Source organism: Aedes albopictus, chromosome 1 (genome assembly GCF_035046485.1).
Source record: "Aedes albopictus strain Foshan chromosome 1, AalbF5, whole genome shotgun sequence".
Classification (NCBI taxonomy): Eukaryota; Metazoa; Arthropoda; class Insecta; order Diptera; family Culicidae; genus Aedes; species Aedes albopictus.
This window is the reverse complement of record NC_085136.1, coordinates 119,989,693-120,006,647: the sequence shown is the minus strand read 5'-3', so window position 1 is coordinate 120,006,647 and position 16,955 is coordinate 119,989,693. Positions and strand designations below refer to the sequence as shown.

General features: G+C 44.6%; 1 protein-coding gene across 6 annotated transcripts in view; it reads left to right on the top strand.

Annotated features, from left to right (window-relative positions):
* LOC109402210 (PH and SEC7 domain-containing protein) overlaps positions 1-16,955 on the top strand; it is a 314,477-nt gene that overhangs the window by 270,229 nt on the left and 27,293 nt on the right. For 5 of the 6 annotated variants that reach the window (XM_062845274.1, XM_062845277.1, XM_062845276.1 and 2 more), the window contains 2 exons: positions 13,682-14,244; positions 14,367-15,734. In XM_062845274.1, coding sequence (XP_062701258.1) covers positions 13,682-14,244; positions 14,367-15,734 — 1,931 coding nt within the window. Of the gene's footprint in view, positions 1-13,443; positions 13,595-13,681; positions 14,245-14,366; positions 15,735-16,955 lie in introns of those variants that run through there. The other variant, XM_062845279.1, reaches the window with a different exon arrangement.

Sequence of the window (16,955 nt, the reverse complement as noted above, 5' to 3'; positions counted from 1 at the left end):
CAGGTCACCTACTCGCAACGATCTAGACTCACCAAATTCCCAGATTGCTTCCATGTGGTAAGGAGCGGCAGAGGGATTAAATGTCTGCCTCGTTCTTGAATTCGTTAACTGGTCATGTATGCTTCCTATATTTTCTTGCGGGATCCTCGTAGATTACTCCCGTTTTCGAAGAAACGGGCAGGACCAAGCAGAACTGCTGGATCACTTCATGAGCCAATTCCAAATGCACTGCGTGTTTCATCATCTGTTCTATGCTCTGCATTCTAAAGTGACATCTAACGGTTTCAAATAGTCGACACCAACATGGCTGGAAGGACGGAAATTTGGTGTGATCTGCTGTACTGACGGCAATGTACACAGTACGACAACGATGCACCTAACATCAAAAACCCTAAATATTCCGGAAAACTTCATCCACGAGTAGTATCGTAGCCATAGCTGCCGAGTTTTTCACCGCCTGGCGGTAACGAATGCCTACCTTAGCGTGGTAGCTCTGAACAATCACCCTTATAATCCACCAGTGACCATCCGGCAGAATTACCGCGAAACGTAGATCGATCGGAAGAAGTTTAGCGCTCCTTAACTCGACCGTCCGGATCACCTAATACAGTTCATGACCAGCGCACACATCACTTCACCGCATACGAAGGCTCAAAATATGCAACTCAGATGTGATCTACCGACTGACGCGTTTGCAAAGGTATACAGCTGCACATTCTGTATCAACACTACCACAGAAATCGTCAACGTAATACTTCTTGACGATCGCTGCTACTACTGCTTCCGGATACTGCTGAGTGATCTGTTCGGCGTTCAAGTTCTTCACGTTCTTCGCTGAACTTCTCGTACTGCTACACTCATCTCTGAACTAACCACCAGAGATGTATGTGCTATCACAATTGATGTATCTGTTGGAAACCTCAACAGGAAATACGTCTATTGTTCTGTGTATTTACCACATGATGAACCATCCCCTACGGATGCTTTCAAACAAGTCATCGCATACTGCACTTCAAAAGGCCTTCCGCTAATTGTTGGCAGTGATGCTAATGCTCACCATATCATCTGGGGCAGCTCAGACATTAACTTGAGAGGCTCCAGTTTGATGGAGTACTTAAGTAGTACAGATCTTGCATTACTTAACATAGGCAACCGCCCAACCTTCATGGTATCTGTTAGAGAGGAAGTGTTAGATATAACGCTTTGCTCTAGCAGAATTAGTCACGAGCTGACCAATTGGCATGTGTCAGATGAAGAATCTTTATCTGACCATCGCTATATCTTTTTTGAACATTTAAATGTTACTTCGCAAACATTGCGTTTCAGGAATCCTCGGTCAACAAACTGGGATCTTTATACTGATTTGGTTGCAGCCAAATTTCATGGATATTCACCATCCATTGACACTCCAAGTGATTTAGATGATGCCGTTGATACTACAACGACCTTCATCATGGATGCTTTTGAAGAAGCATGCCCTCTACGGTCTGTGAAGATCACAAGAGGAACCCCTTGGTGGAACTCTGATCTGGCGAAACTCAGGAAACAATGTAGAAAGAGTTGGAACAGACGACGTTCGGCTGGTTCGGAGGCTTTCAGGTCGGCTCGCAAGGCCTACAGGAAAGCTCTCCGGTCTGCTGAACGATCCGGCTGGGAAAACCTTTGTACAAATGTTTCCAGCTTGAGTGAAGTCAGTCGGTTAAACAAAATCCTTGCGAAATCTAAGGATTTCCGGGTGAACGAACTTCGTTTGCCAAATGGCGATCTGACTTCCTCTGATGAGGAAGTTCTGGAATGCTTATTCAGCACACACTTCCCTGGATGTGTGGATATTACATCTTCGGATGATCCTGATGTCTTTTCTTGTAGTTATGATTCTTTAGCTTCGGCTCGGAGTATTGTAACTATAGAATCGATTGAGTGGGCTCTTAATAGCTTTGCTCCTTTCAAATCTCCTGGGGCAGATGGGATTTATCCTATTTTGCTTCAGAAGGGATTTGATTATTTCAAACATGTTTTGAAAAAACTACTTGTTTGCAGTTTTGCTACAGGGTGTATTCCCAAATCCTGGAGGGATATTACTGTAAAGTTTATTCCGAAAGTGGGTCGTGCGTCGTATGAAGAAGCAAAGAGTTTCAGACCTATCAGTTTGACCTCTTTTCTTCTGAAATGCTTAGAACGCATTGTGGATCATCACATCCGTGATGTTTATCTGGCCTACGTGCCTCTTCATGTGAACCAACATGCCTACCAATCTGGTAAGTCCACTGTGACTCTTTTACACAAGGTTGTTTACGATATCGAGAAAGCATTCGCTCAAAAGCAATCTTGTTTGGGTGTTTTCTTAGATATCGAGGGTGCCTTTGACAACGTGCCTTTCGATGCCATATTGGAAGCCGCACGGAGTCATGGTATATCTCCAATGATTTCCAATTGGATTCACCAAATGCTCAAAAACCGATATCTCTTCTCGACATTGCGTCTAGCAGGGATTAGGAAATTGAGTGTTTGTGGATGCCCCCAAGGGGGAGTCTTATCACCGCTTTTGTGGAATCTCGTAGCAGATACGCTATTGAGGCAACTCAATAATAGCGGTTTTCCTACTTATGGTTTTGCCGACGACTACCTAACATTGTTAGTTGGTATGTGCATCAGCACCCTTTTCGACCTGATGCAAAACGCCCTTCAGGTAGTTGAGGGTTGGTGTCGCCAATATGGCCTTTCGGTTAATCCGAGTAAAACATCTATTGTTCTTTTTACGGAAAGGCGAAACCGTAATGGCGTTCGACCTTTGCGTCTCTTTGATTCTGAAATCGATGTGACTGAACAGGTAAAGTACGTTGGAGTCATTCTTGATTCCAAGCTTTCCTGGACACCTCACATTGAGTTCAGAATCAAGAAAGCTTGTATGGCCTTCGGGCAATGCCGGCGTACTTTTGGTACAACTTGGGGTCTAAAACCCAAGTATATCAAATGGATTTACACAACTGTGGTTCGGCCAATATTGGCTTATGGATGTCTTGTGTGGTGGCAAAAGGGTGAAGTGAGAACGGTCCAATCAAAATTAGGCCATCTCCAAAGGATGTGCTTAATGGCGATGTCTGGAGCGTTCTCCTTAACTCCTACGGCAGCGCTAGAAGTTCTCTTTGACGTTGCCCCACTACACATTCATCTCAAACAAGAAGCCCTTTCTTGCACTTACCGGTTACGGGTACTCGGTCTACTAGAGGAAACTCCTGTGAACCGCACATCAACACACACCTCGTTGTTTCCACTTTTAGTGAATTGGGACAAAATTGTCCTTGCTCCAAGTGATCTTACAATTGCTTGTAATTTTCCATATAGGACATTTTCCACGAAATTCCCTTCCCGGGAAGAGTGAACATCTGGTTATCTGGAAAGAAGTATTTCAGACGGCATCGTATGTTACACTGATGGCTCCCTTCTCGAAGGTCGAGCAGGTGCTGGTGTTTATTCTCGTGAGCTAAGGCTGTATCAGTCTTACTCACTTGGTAGACACTGCACCGTTTTTCAGGCCGAAATCTTTGCTCTTATGTGCGGAGTGCAATCAGCACTTCAGCAGCACGTAATGGGCAAAGTAATATACTTCTGTTCAGATAGCCAGGCTGCTATTAAAGCACTTGCTTCGGCCAACTCCAGGTCGAAGATAGTTATCGCTTGTCGAACTCAAATCGAAGAGCTGAATTCAGCAAACGCTGTTCACCTTCTATGGGTACCTGGTCATTCTTCCATCGCGTGAAATGAATTGGCTGATGAGTTAGCTCGCTCTGGAGCATCACATGACTTCATTGGCCCTGAGCCAGCTATTCCGATATCGAAGTGTTGGATTATTTAAGCTTCAGATTCACACCTGGGCTGTCACTCAACACAGACAATATTGGAATAGTTTGGAGTCATGTCGTCAAACCAAATTGTATAGTGCTGAGCCATCTCTACGGGTGGCGAAGTATCTAACTAATATGTCTAAGCAGAATTGCAGCATGCTGGTCAAAGCATTGACTGGCCACTGCCGACTCAGCTATCACATGGCGAATATTCAGCAAGCTGATTCATTTGCCTGTGATAGCTGTGAATCCGATTATGGAACTTCGTATCATTTGATATGCAACTGTCCAGTTTTCGCGCAACTGCGTTTCCGAGTATTCGGTAAACACTTATTAAGTGAAACTGACTTCAGAAACCTGAATCTTCAGGATATTCTGTTGTTCTTAACCCGCTGTGGTAAAGAGCTATAGGCTCTCTTTCGCTTTATGCGTTATTACAGTGCCCTTTTCAGGGCGCTGTTTAAACCCATTGTGGTACGCTTGTGCGTTAGTACCCTCTTCCAGGGTATTTTTCCTATTTCCCTACCTGTCCCTATCCCCATCCAAATCCTTTTTCCTTCCTTTTCCCTCAGGTAGATGATGAAATAGGCTGTTATTTTGGCGATGGCACAAATGTCCCAAATGGAGGATAACGTGCCTCTGGAGCCGGCCTTCTGATACCTGATACCTAGTATCGTAGCCATAGCTGCCGAGTTTTTCACCGCCTGGCGGTAACGAATGCCTACCTTAGCGTGGTAGCTCTGAACAATCACCCTTATAATCCACCAGTGACCATCCGGCGGAATTACCGCGAAACGTAGATCGATCGGAAGAAGTTTAGCGCTCCTTAACTCGACCGTCCGGATCACCTAATACAGTTCATGACCAGCGCACACATCACTTCACAGCATACGAAGGCTCAAAATATGCAACTCAGATTTGATCTACCGACTGACGCGTTTGCAAAGGTATACAGTTGCACATTCTGTATCAACACTACCACAGAAATCGTCAACGTAATACTTCTTGACGATCGCTGCTACTACTGCTTCCGGATACTGCTGAGTGATCTGTTCGGCGTTCAAGTTCTTCACGTTCTGCGCTGAAATTCTCGTACTGGATGATCATGTGGATTCGAACGTCGCCACGTCCGTTAAATACACCTGTGAAGCTGGAGCCTCATCTTCGCTTGATCTAAAGAAAACTCTCTGTGTTTGCCTATCCTCCGTTCTGATGCGAATTTGGTGATACATTTCCTGTATATAGCCGCTATAGGTCTGCGGACGTTCTCAAAATTTGCAAATCACTCGAAGGAGTTGAACCAACCTGTCTGGGCCCTTGCCGTTGAGCATCGTCGACTTCCAAGACGTTCCGTTGCAGCGTCCCATACTAGGCGTACTTTGCCCGGCTTCCCGTGGATTGACCACGACGTTCAACGGTAGATACCATACAGTGGCCTGTGGTGTATCCGTCAGCTCTACGTCGGTTGCATTGTGGGCGTTCCCTTTCAACAGATAGTCCCCCATATGCAGACTAAAGTTTTTTTTTTCAGTTCTTGATTCATTACACGTCGTCATTACACATCGATTGTCTGGAAACTGCCTCTCGTCTGCACGCCATAGCACTCCCGTCTCGAAACGATCGCCTACGCATACCCACCACTTGGTAGTTGGTAGTCGCTTGTAGAATCTCCCGAGCCTGCTTCTTCTCCGTAGGCTCTGGCATGGCAAACAATGTAGTAGTTGTTACATCCAACACGTAATGCTCTCGCATCAGGTCGTGAAGTTCTTGATTGCTTACCGGAGTGACTGAGTAGAGGTTTAGGTGAGTGCTCACGTATAGCTTCCACCGTAGATCGTTCAGTCCATTTTCGATTACAGACTTGTTAATTTTTCAACTTGAGACTTCAGCCGCACGAAAAACCCTACCCTACCCTAACGGCGCATGTTAAATAGCGGAAACTTCTGCAATGATCTTCTTTTGACATCATCAGCTCGACACTGCGAGATTCGTTCTCAAGACGTTTGATGATGCCAATCAACGTAACTATTAGCGACGCAAGCGTTTCTTCAGCCTTAAGACCCTAGTGAAGTGGACGAGCCTTCGTCTAGGAATGTGGCGTATCGAAAAATCGCTGTACAGTTTGATTTCGCTTTCTGCAACTGTACGGTTTCTTCCACCCTGTGAAACAGAGTATGACGGTTTCATTGCAAGCTCCACATCAAACACCGGATCTTTGATGGACAGCGACTGCCTTTGCGCTTTTCCAGACAGACTCTCCACAGCTTCTCTGTGGTCCGTCTCTTTTCAGTAACCGGGAATTCCTCCAGGAGTTCCCCGCGAATTCCTCAAGGAGTGTTCTGGAAATTTCTCCAAGGATTCCCTAGGAAATCATCCGGAAATTCTCAGGTGCTTCCTCCAGGAAATCCCCGATAAAACTTCCAGGAGTGCCCCGGGAATGTCTCCAGAAGTTCCCAGTTAATTCCTAAGTTAAGTTCGCTGGGAGTTTACCCAGGAGTTCCCCGTGATTTCTTGTAGGAGTGCCCCGGGAATTCCTGCAGAAATTCTTTTGGAATTCCCCAATGAGTTTCCAAGAAATTCCTCCAGGAGTTTCCCAGGAACTCATCTAAAATTACCTCTGAAATTCCCGTGCAATTCTTCCAGAATTCCTGCAGAACTTCCCCGGAGGGATATCTGGAGGAATTTCCCGGAGGAATCCCCAAAGGAATTTCTGGAGCAATCACCAGAGGATCTTCTGTAGCAAATCTCCAGAAATTCCTTCTGAGCTTTCTCTAATAATTTCTCCGGAGATTCCTCCGGAAATTCCTCCGGAGATGCTCCAGGAATTCCTCCGGAGATTCCTCCAATAATTCCTCCGGAGATTCCTTCAGCGATTCCTCCGGGAATTCTTCTGGAGATTCCTCCAAGAATTTCCCCGGGGATTCCTCCGGAGATTCCCCCAAGAATTCCTCCGGAGATTACTTCAAGAATTCTTCCGAAGATTCCTGCAGTTATTTCTTCGGAGATTCCTCCAGGCATTCCTTCGAAGATTCCTCCAGAAATTCTTCCGGAGATTCCTCCAGTAATTTCTCCGCTGATTCCTCCAGGAATTGATTCGGAGATTCCTTCAGGAATTCCTCCGGTGATTCCTCCGGATATTCCTCCAGGAACTCCCCTAAAGATTCCTGCAGTAATTTCTTCGGAGATTCCTCCAGAAATTCCTTCGTAGTTTCCTTCAGGATTTCCCCCGGAGATTCCTCTGAGGAATTCCTGGAGGAATCCTCGGAGGAGTTTTTGGAAGAATCCTCGGAGGAATTCCTTGAAGAATTCCTGAAGAAATCTCCGGAGGAATTCCGGGAGGGATTTCTGTAGGAATCTCCGAAGAAACCCCGGGAGGAATTCCTGGAAGAATATCCGGAGGAATTTTTGGAGGCATTTCTGGAGGAATCTCCGGAAGGTTTTCCATGACAAATTTCCGAAAAAAAAACATGCTGCAGTAACCTCCGGAGGAATTTCTGAAGGAGTTATTGGAGAAATTTCAGGAGGAATTTCTGGAGAAATCTCCGGCGGAATACCTGGAGCAATCTCCGGAGGAATTTCTGGAGGAATTATTGGAGAAATCTCCCTGATGCTACTTCTGGTGTATTCTTAAAAAAATCCTGGAGAAAAACCAGAAGAAACTATAAGAGGAACCTATAAAGTTACTCCTAGAGGAGACTTAGAAGGAGCTTCTGGAGGAATCCCGGGAGAAGTTGTTGGAGGAAGGATTTCCCAGATAAATCGGATAAACAATTCCTGGAGAAATCCCAGAAGGAAATCTTTGAGGATTAATATAAAAAAACGCCCAAAGAAAACCTAGAGGGATCCCAAGTAGTTCTATTTTAGAAAAAAAAAAACTCCTGGGGAAATCTTAGAATGCATTCCTGTAGAAATCCTAGAAGGAACTCTTAGAATGATCCCGGAAGGAATCTCTGAATAAATATCTGAGTGAACCCTAAAAAAATACAAGAGAAATCCCGGAAATTATTGGAGGATGGTTCCCAAAAAAAAACTCCTGTTGAAATCGTAGCAAACACCTCTGGAGAAAACCCTGAAGGAACCCCTGGAAGATCCCATGCTATTAATGCCTGAAAAAAAAAACCATTAGTTCCTTCATGGAGGGTTTTTTGTAGAAATTCCAATGAAAATCTCAGAGACATTTTATAAGAATCCACGGCGAACTCCTGGTGGATGTTCCGATGGAACACCTGGAAGAATTTCAAGAGGATTTTCTGCGAAATCCCAGAGAAAAACCTTCGTACAGAATGTCTGAAGATTCATCAAAAAGAATCCTTCGAGGATCTTCATAAAATTTCCCGTGGAGGTTTGTCCCAGTATTTCTTCAAGAACTCCATGAAGTAATCGCCAGAGTCCCAGCAGAATGCCTTCCACCGTATTCCGAATCCCTAAATTTCAGAATTTACAATTAGTATCTATCCATAGTTCTCGCTGTAACCAATAAAAGTTCCCCCAGAATCCCAGCGCAATGTCTCTACTCATTATTTCCTTGGAAAGCTTCACAACCCTGTTGGAATCTCACTATCTGGACTTTCGCCAGAAGGCCACCCAAAAGTTATAAAATGAATCACTTTCCCCACTCGCGCGCGGAAAAGTACATTTCAATAAAATTTCCTGAGGAAACGATAGTCCAAATCGTAAACAACCTGGTGCCCTTTTCTTCACATCCTTCTAACAGCATCGTTTCGTTGAAATGCTGTCAGTTAAACAAATGTCAAAATTACTTACGCAAAAAAGGTGAAATTTTACTTGAGCGCTCTACTTGGCAACATGAAACTTAGCTTTAGCGTGGTGCTAACGGAGGTTGCCAACCGCGCGAGTAACGGATGGTTAAGGGGTTTCAGGCAGTTCTAAGAGGTTTTAGAAGTGTCCCAGGGAGTTTCAGAGCGTTACAAAGAATTTCGACGGGTTTCAGGGACGTTTTAGGTGGTTTCAGGAGCGTTTTAGGTGGTTTCAAGGGTGCTTCAGTGATTTTCAGAGGCGTTCCTGGAAGCTTTAGGAGAGTTCCAGAAAGTTTCAAGAAAGTTGCGAGTACATTTCAGAGGATTACAGAGGGTTTGAAGGGAACTACAGGGAGTTCTAGGGAGTTTAAGGGGTGTTTCGGAGTATTCCAGGAGTTTTCCAAATAAAGGTGTTTCAAGGGGTTGCAGGGGCGTTCTTGTGGATTTGAGCGGTTTTCAGGAGGTTTGAATGGGTTTCAGTCGCGTTCCAGCGGTTGCAAAGGGTTCAAGGGCATTGCAGAGAGTTTCATGGGGTTACAAGAAAGTTACAGAGAGTTTCAAGGGTTTTCAGGAGAGTTCCTGGGTACTCCAGAAAAGATTCGTAAACGATTATGGAGTTTTATGGCGTTTCAGAGGATTTCATGAAAATTACAGGGAGTTGTGAGGTGTTTCAGAGGGACTACAGGGAGTTTCATGGCAATTTTAGGGGGTTTCAGGGGTGTTCCAAAATCATCAAGAAGTTTCAGAGTGTTTGAGTGGGATTCGGAGGCACTCCCGGGAGTTTCAAGGGGATTCCGGTGTGTTCCAGAAGGTATCAGAGGAGTTACAGGGAATTTCAAGAGATTTCATACCTCCAGTAATTCCTCCAAAACCTCCAAGGAATTCCTTCATAAACTCCTCCAAAAGTTCCTTCAGAAATTCCTGCAGAAATACCACCAGGAATAACTCCTATAAAACAAAGAAAAATGTTTTGGTTCCAGGGATTCCTCCAGAAAATTTTCTAAAAAATTTCGTTAAATAATTTCTTTGGGACCCTTCATAAACCCCTCCAAGGGAGGAGGGTCCAGAGACTTTCTGGAAGAATTCTGGCAGAAATTTTAAGAGGATTATTTGGAGGAATACCTATAGGAATTCCTGGAGAAATTTCTGGAGGAGTTTCTGAAGAAACTTTTGGAGGGGTTTATGGAGGGTCTCAAAGGAATTACCGAAAGTTTTTTTTTTTAATTCTGGAGGAATTCCCGGAGAAGTTTCTGATTGTATTTCTGCAGGAATTCCTGAAGGAACTTTTGAAGTAGTTTATGAAGAAATTCCTTGATAAATTCCTGAAGGAGGTTTTGAAGGAATTACTGGAGATATTCCTGGGGGGAATTCCTCGAGGAAGGAGAAATTCCTCCAGAATTACCTCCAGGAATTCTTCCAGTGATTCATCCATAAAATCTAGAAATTTCTGCCAGAATTCCTCCAAGATTTCCACCCCTCCACGGATTTCTACAGAAAATTCTGAAGAAGCTTCTCCCGGAACTCTGCCAGGAATCCCTCGAGAGATTCCTCCAGGAACTTTTCCAGGAATTTCTAAAGGAATTCCTCCAGGTATTTATCCATGAATTTCTACAAAATTCTACAATTTTTTCCAGGAATTCCTTTTTTGGAGTTTCCTTCAAGAACTCCTTCAAGAAGCCTCAAATATTAATCCAGAAATTCCTCAATAAATTCCTCAAGGAGTTCCTCCCGTAATTTCTCTAGGAATTCTTACAGGGATTCATCCAGGAATTTCTCCAGGGATTTTTCCAGGTATTTCTCCAGAAAATCTTCTAGGAATTTCTGCCAGAATTCCTCTAGGGATTCCTCCAGAAATTCCTTCAATGATTCCTCCAGGAATTCATCCAGAAACCCTAAAGAACCCTAAAGACTTTTCTCCCGAAACTCATTCAAGATTTCCTTCAGGAATTCCTCGAGAAATTCCTACAGGGTTTCCTCAATGGATTCCTCCAGGATTTTTCCAGGAATTTCTTGAGGAATTCCTCCTAGGATTTACTCATTAATGTTTCCCGAAAATACTCAAAACATCCTCCAGATTTTCCTCCAGGAATTTCTTCAAGGATTTCACCGGAAAATCCTCTAGGAATTTCTTCCTGAGTGCCTCCATGGATTCATCCATGAACATCTTCATGGATTCCTCCAGGAATTCGTCCTGAGATTTTTCCAGGTATTTCTCCAGAAAATCCTCTAGAAATTTCTGCCAGAATTCCTCCCATATTTCCTCTAGTGATTCCTCCAAAACCCCAAAAGGAATTTCTCCCGGAACTCTCATAGGAATTCCTCGAGGAATTCCAACAGGGATTCCTTCATGGATTCCTCTAGTAATATCTCCAGGAATTTCTTCAGGAATTCCTCCGTTGATTCATCCATGATTTTTTCCAGAAATTCCTTAAAAAAATCGTACATATATCCTTCCAGGAATTCCTTCAGAAATTCCTCAAGGAGTTCCTCAAGGAAACCTCAAATATTTTTCCAGAAATTCTTCAAAGAATGCCTTCAGAAATTTCTCCAGTAGTTCCTCCAGAAATTGTTCAAGGGATTCCTCAAAAAATTCCTCCTGAATTCCTTCAGTAATTTCCCTAGAAATACTTCCAGGAATTTCCCGGAAGTCTTCCAGGAAATTCTCTTGGAATTTCTCGAAAAATTCCTCTAGGCATTCCACCGGGAATTTCTCTAGGATTTTTTTTTCAGGAATTTTTTCAGGATTCCTCCATGGATTTATCCATGAACATCTTCAAAAATTCCTCATCAATTCCTCCAGAAATTCATCCATTCTTTTAGAATCGAAAAGTGATCATTCCTTTGGAAGATTCCAAGGTCCCCAGAACCTGTGCCGAGGTGATCGGGTGACCAGAGTCGATCAAAACCATTTTTCTTTGTAAAAAAAAGACATTTACACCGTCTTCGACCAGAGGCCGCATAGATTGAACATTACTAACATTAGACAACGGATATATAACACCCAGTGGCCCAGTGAAGAATTTTTCGTTTGACGAAAAGTTTTCCCCGGCTGGAGCAGAAATCGAATCCACACTTCGAGGCTTACGAGATACCCAAACAACTGACGCTGCTAACCGCTCGGCCACGAAGCCCACAACAGTTTTTCTTTGTTTTACTGGATTACGCGCGGCATTCTGCGAAATTTGAAGTGTCGCATGATGGGATTCATTTAGAATCGAAAAATGGCCATTTCTACCGGAGATTCCAAGGTTCCCAGAACCTGTTCCGAGGTCACCGGGTGACCAGAATCGATCAAAATCATTTTTCTTTGGTTTATTGGATTACGCGTGGCATTCTACGAAATAAAAACTGTCGCATGATGGGATTTATTTGGAATTGAAAAATGGCCATTTCTACCGGAGATTCTAAGGTCCCCAGAACTTGTTCCGAGGTTACCGGGTGACCAGAATGGATCAAAATCATTTTTCTTCGTTTTACTGGATTACGCGCGGCATCCTGCAAAATTTGAGGTGTCGCATGATGGGATTCATTTAGAATCGAAAAATGGCCATTTCTACCGTAGCTCCAAGGTCACCAGAACCTGTTCCGAGGTCACCGGATGACTGGGTGACCTAATCAGGTCCGAAATTACATGTATAGAATAATCTGTCACTAACAACGACAATAACATGCTGTTTTCCAGTCGAAATCATGATCATATGGTAATATTATGCCACACTTCGATTCGCCCTGCAGAAAAGGGGGGAGGTCATAGGGGGATGCCAGCCAAATCATTATGAAGATACACTCTTCCCCGTGATGATAATTCAAACCGAATGCAATTTGGTGCCCTAGTTTCGGAGAACGAGCCATTTGAAGTCCGAAAGAATCGTCCCGGGCGGTTAAGGGGACCCGAGAGCACCGTCGGGTACATGGAACAAAGTCGATGGAAAGACTATTGATTCGACAAAAACTGTAGAATGATTTTGGAAGAGAACAACGCAAAACGAACGTTCATGCTGCAGCATGAGACCCGGCAGAAAGTGAAGCGTTACAAACGGAAGCTGAATCAGCAGACTTACCTCTGTTTAGAAACGTCGTTTGGAAGAAACGTAGTGTGAGGATATGGAAATGCTGTACCGTTTTGGCGTTCTTATGAATCACAGAAGTTCACGCATCTCGATATGACTTCGTGTCGCGAGCCGAGATGTACTGGTATAAGGACGGGAGTCTCTTGACGGACCAACGTGAGGTGATCGAAAGGTGGAAGTAACACTTCGATGAACGCCTGAATAGTAAAGAGCTACAAAAAACAACCGAGGCAAAGACGTTAGCAAGATAGGGAAGATATCTAAAATTACACAAAGCGTGATCCACTACTTCTTACGTTCTAAAATGGACAACTCTCGTAAATTCCTAAATTAACGCATCTAGATTTTATTTTCTTGATTTTTTTTTCCTTCAAATGAAAAGTATACAAATACGCTATAATTAATTCCTTCATTCACTAGATTTTTGCACCTTTGAGGTTTACAACATAGATCTTTCAAAATGTGCTACCTTGGAAATCGAGAAAGTAGCAAATTCGTTGACCAATACTGTACCTATCCAAAATTATGTTGGACATCGCTTTTCACCATACATATCTCACTCGCACTAGCAACTTTTGTTTCAAATGGCTTATTCCTCGCCAATGTAGAGACGAATGGCTTATCTGAGAAGCACTTTTCAACGTAGTTGCGCTGCTATCAGTCATTCTAATTGCCGCACATACATACAAAATGCACAGCAGCATGTAATGACCTAGCCCATAAATATACACTAGCTAGCTAGAACATGTCACAGTTCTTTTTTATCTCAAATTGTTTTGCTCGTTTGTCGGATATGGTGGAAACTAGTCGTGTTTTGTGCTATTAACGCATCCTTCAAAATTCATTTTTTTCGAAATGGATCTCCAAAGTAACAGAACCAGTTTCGTTCTGGCTGATTCGGATGGTTTCTCTAATTTAGAAGGTAGTCGTTACTTTAGTATTGTTTATCCAAAAAATTAGTCATTCCAGTATTTAAGCTAATTTTTGTCATCGTTTCTACTATTTCCAGATCCCAAAATCAAAGCACACGTTCGCAAGTACTTGGCTTCCATCAGCAACCAGCACCCGCACTCGGACGGTCACCTGTCGCAAGGCTCGAACCCCTCGTCGCCAACTCACCACCGCCACTCGCCAGCTTCCCCTCTGTCCGAACGGGGTCCCAGTCGGATTCAGCCACCGTCGATAACGACCAGCGGTGGCACACCGGGCCGGTACGGCCATCGGGTCAGTTCGTCCGATCCGTCATGCCGGCCCTCGCGGATACCACAGGCCGTACTGGCGAAAAACTCCTGGAGTGCACCGCAGTCCCCGCACGGAATCAAACCACCCCGGCCGTCGCTGATACCGACCGTTGTTAACGGAGCGACGCCACACCAGCAGCAGCATCATCAGTATTCGACAACGAACAACTCGTCTTCGCCGTTCTTCCGGCAGGAACACCCCCAGCAGAACCCATTCCAGCAGCAGCAAGTACCAAAAAAAGGCTTCGAGGCGTACATGATGACCGGTGATCTGATACTGAATCTCTCACGTACGCCACAGAGTTCAGGGATACTGCCACAAGCCAAGAAGGTATGTTGGACGATGTGTTGATCCTTAAGACTATTATCTTCATAAAATTGCGATAAATTGTTTCGTTACAAATGCGTTTGATCCAAAAATTCAATGACAACTTTTCCGCATCTTTCTTGCAGATCGACAGTTTACGGGACTCGCCGAGCCATCGGGCCAGCACGAAGCGGAAAAACGGTGCTATCGCTCCCCATGCCAAGTGCGACTCGTCGCCATCGTCACCCAGTAGCAGCAGCAATAGCTATTCGGAGCACATCGACAACAACAGCAGCAGCAACAACAGCAAACAGCAGCGTACTTTGCCAAAGGAACATTCTTCTTCGCTGAAGAAGAGCCGAAGTCAACAGCAACGGGGGGAGGAGGAGGAGGAGGAGGAACAAGAACACGATCATAACGATCAGAACACGGGTAGTTCAATCGAGTCGATAGTGAACAGCAGTAGTAAAAAGCTGAGCGGTAGCGCAGGTAGCAATCACAACAACAACCACAATAACAATCGGTTTGCGGAAGAGGACGAACGTGCACTGGTGAATTCATCATCGAAACATAGTAGTAGTGAAGCAGCGGCTGGAGGTAATACCGGACGGACAATCGGTAGCAATACCAACAGCGCAGGAAGTAGTGTGGACGCAGCGGACGAGGACGAGAACGCTGACGATCTGATCGATCTGAGAAGCGCACGAACAAACACTAGTGGCTGTGTGTCGTCTTCGTTGCTCGGGGAACGGAACTCGGCCAGGCGAGACGTCCGCCCCGCCGGAGCCCAGGACGGCAGTAATCTGAGTGTCACTGTTCAGCCGGGAAATTCCGTTGGAAGCGACAGCAGTAGCGCGGCGGCAACCAACGGTGACCTACGCCATTATCACTCCAAGGAGCGTAGTAAATCTTCCTCATCGGCAGCTTCCTCTGGGGGCGGTGGAACCACAGTGAAAAGTGATAGTTCCCCGGAAATGAGCTATTCTGTGCCAACGTCGCCGACGTCGCTGTCGGCGGCTCCGATCCTCGAGGGCTATGCGTCCTCGCTAAAGAAAAGGGATTTACTACTAGCAAACTCAGTGCCGACTAGTCCGGAATCCGGAGCGCAAGAAATCGTTCGTCGTAGCAGTAGCGGTAATCATCATCATCAACCTCATCACCATCATCATCACCATCACCACCAGCACCAGCAGTTCCACCATCACAGCAGTAGTAACAATCAATCGTCCAACAGTGGCGGTCCCGCTGTTGGTCATAGTTCCAGTCTCATGAGTGCCAGTATCAGCGCGGGTGGCGGTGGAGGAAGTGGCGGAAGTGCAGGAGGTGGTGGTGGTGGCGGGGTTGTCCGCAAGTGCGATGCTGCCGGATTCCGAACCAGTCGGTCCGAGGATCACCTGCAGCAGACGCAGCGGGATGGCGGAATCGGAGCGTTGGTGCCCATCGAAATCGACGAGGACGTGAACAGTTCGCTGAATACGCTACTCGATACGCGGCACGACTCGGAGGAATCGCAGGTGAGTTTTCTGTTTCGTACTTTTATTTACGTTAGCGGGTCACGCCCGAATTATCTCACTATCAATATTTTTAAAGGAATTTGAATGTATATTCAAGTTTCAAAAACACCCATTCAATTTCGCGAAAGTATTGGGAGACTACAATTGTGGCGAATCAATCATTAAGTATTTTCCCATACGTAATACGTAATCGGGACTATATCTAACAATCCTACCTGTCCTCTATTTAATGGTATTCATTGAGGAATCTGTGCAAAAGATCCGGGATGAATCTCTGGAATAATCCCTAGATGATTTCCAGAAAAAAATCATAGGAGAAATCTCGAGGAAAATCCCTGTAGAGATCCTGGGAGGAATTCCTGCAGGTATCCTGGGAGAAATTCTGGAAGAAATCCCGAGAGGAATCCTTAAAGGAATCCCGTGAGAAATTTTACAAGAATTCCCAATTAGAATCTCTGAAGAAATCTCGGAAGGAACATGAGGGATAAACGAAGGAATGTCTGAAGAAATCTTGGGAAAAATCCTGGAAACGGTGAATCTAACAGTTCCACAAGTACAAATTTTGAAAATTTATGAACAAGCTTAATGAGTGTAAACAACTTTGAAAGTAGGTTTGGTAGATTTGGTTTGTCGATCCTTTTTGTCTCTGATCATAAACTTGCCGAAATAACTGATTTTTGGATCGTAGAACAGGCGAAAAATGAAGTTATGAGGCTCCACTGCCCGGAAAGAATTCTTGAAGAAGTCCCGAAAACAATTACCCAGGAGAAATTTCGGAGGGAATCCCGAGAAGAAACCTCTGGAATAATCCTGGAAGAAGTTTCTGAAGGAATCTCTGGACAAATTGCTGGAAGAATTCTTGGAGTAGTCTCGTGAGAAGTCTTGAAACGAAACCCTAGAGGAATACCAAGAGTAAACCCGAAGAATCACTGGAGGAGTCTCTTGTGGAACTCCAGGAAGAATATCGAAAGGACTCACTCGGTGCAATCTCGGGATAAACTTCTAATGAAATTCCGGGGGGAATTACTGACGGAATCATGTTAAAAAAAACTTGGCTGAATCTCGGAAGGAATGCTATGCAATTGCAATTGCAAAACAAATCCTGGTAGAAATCGCTGAAGAATTTCCCTGGACACATCCTGAAGTACCGGGAAATTCTCAAAAGAAAACCCGCGAAGAATCTTTGGATAAATCCCGGGAGGGTTCTCTGCGAAAATCACG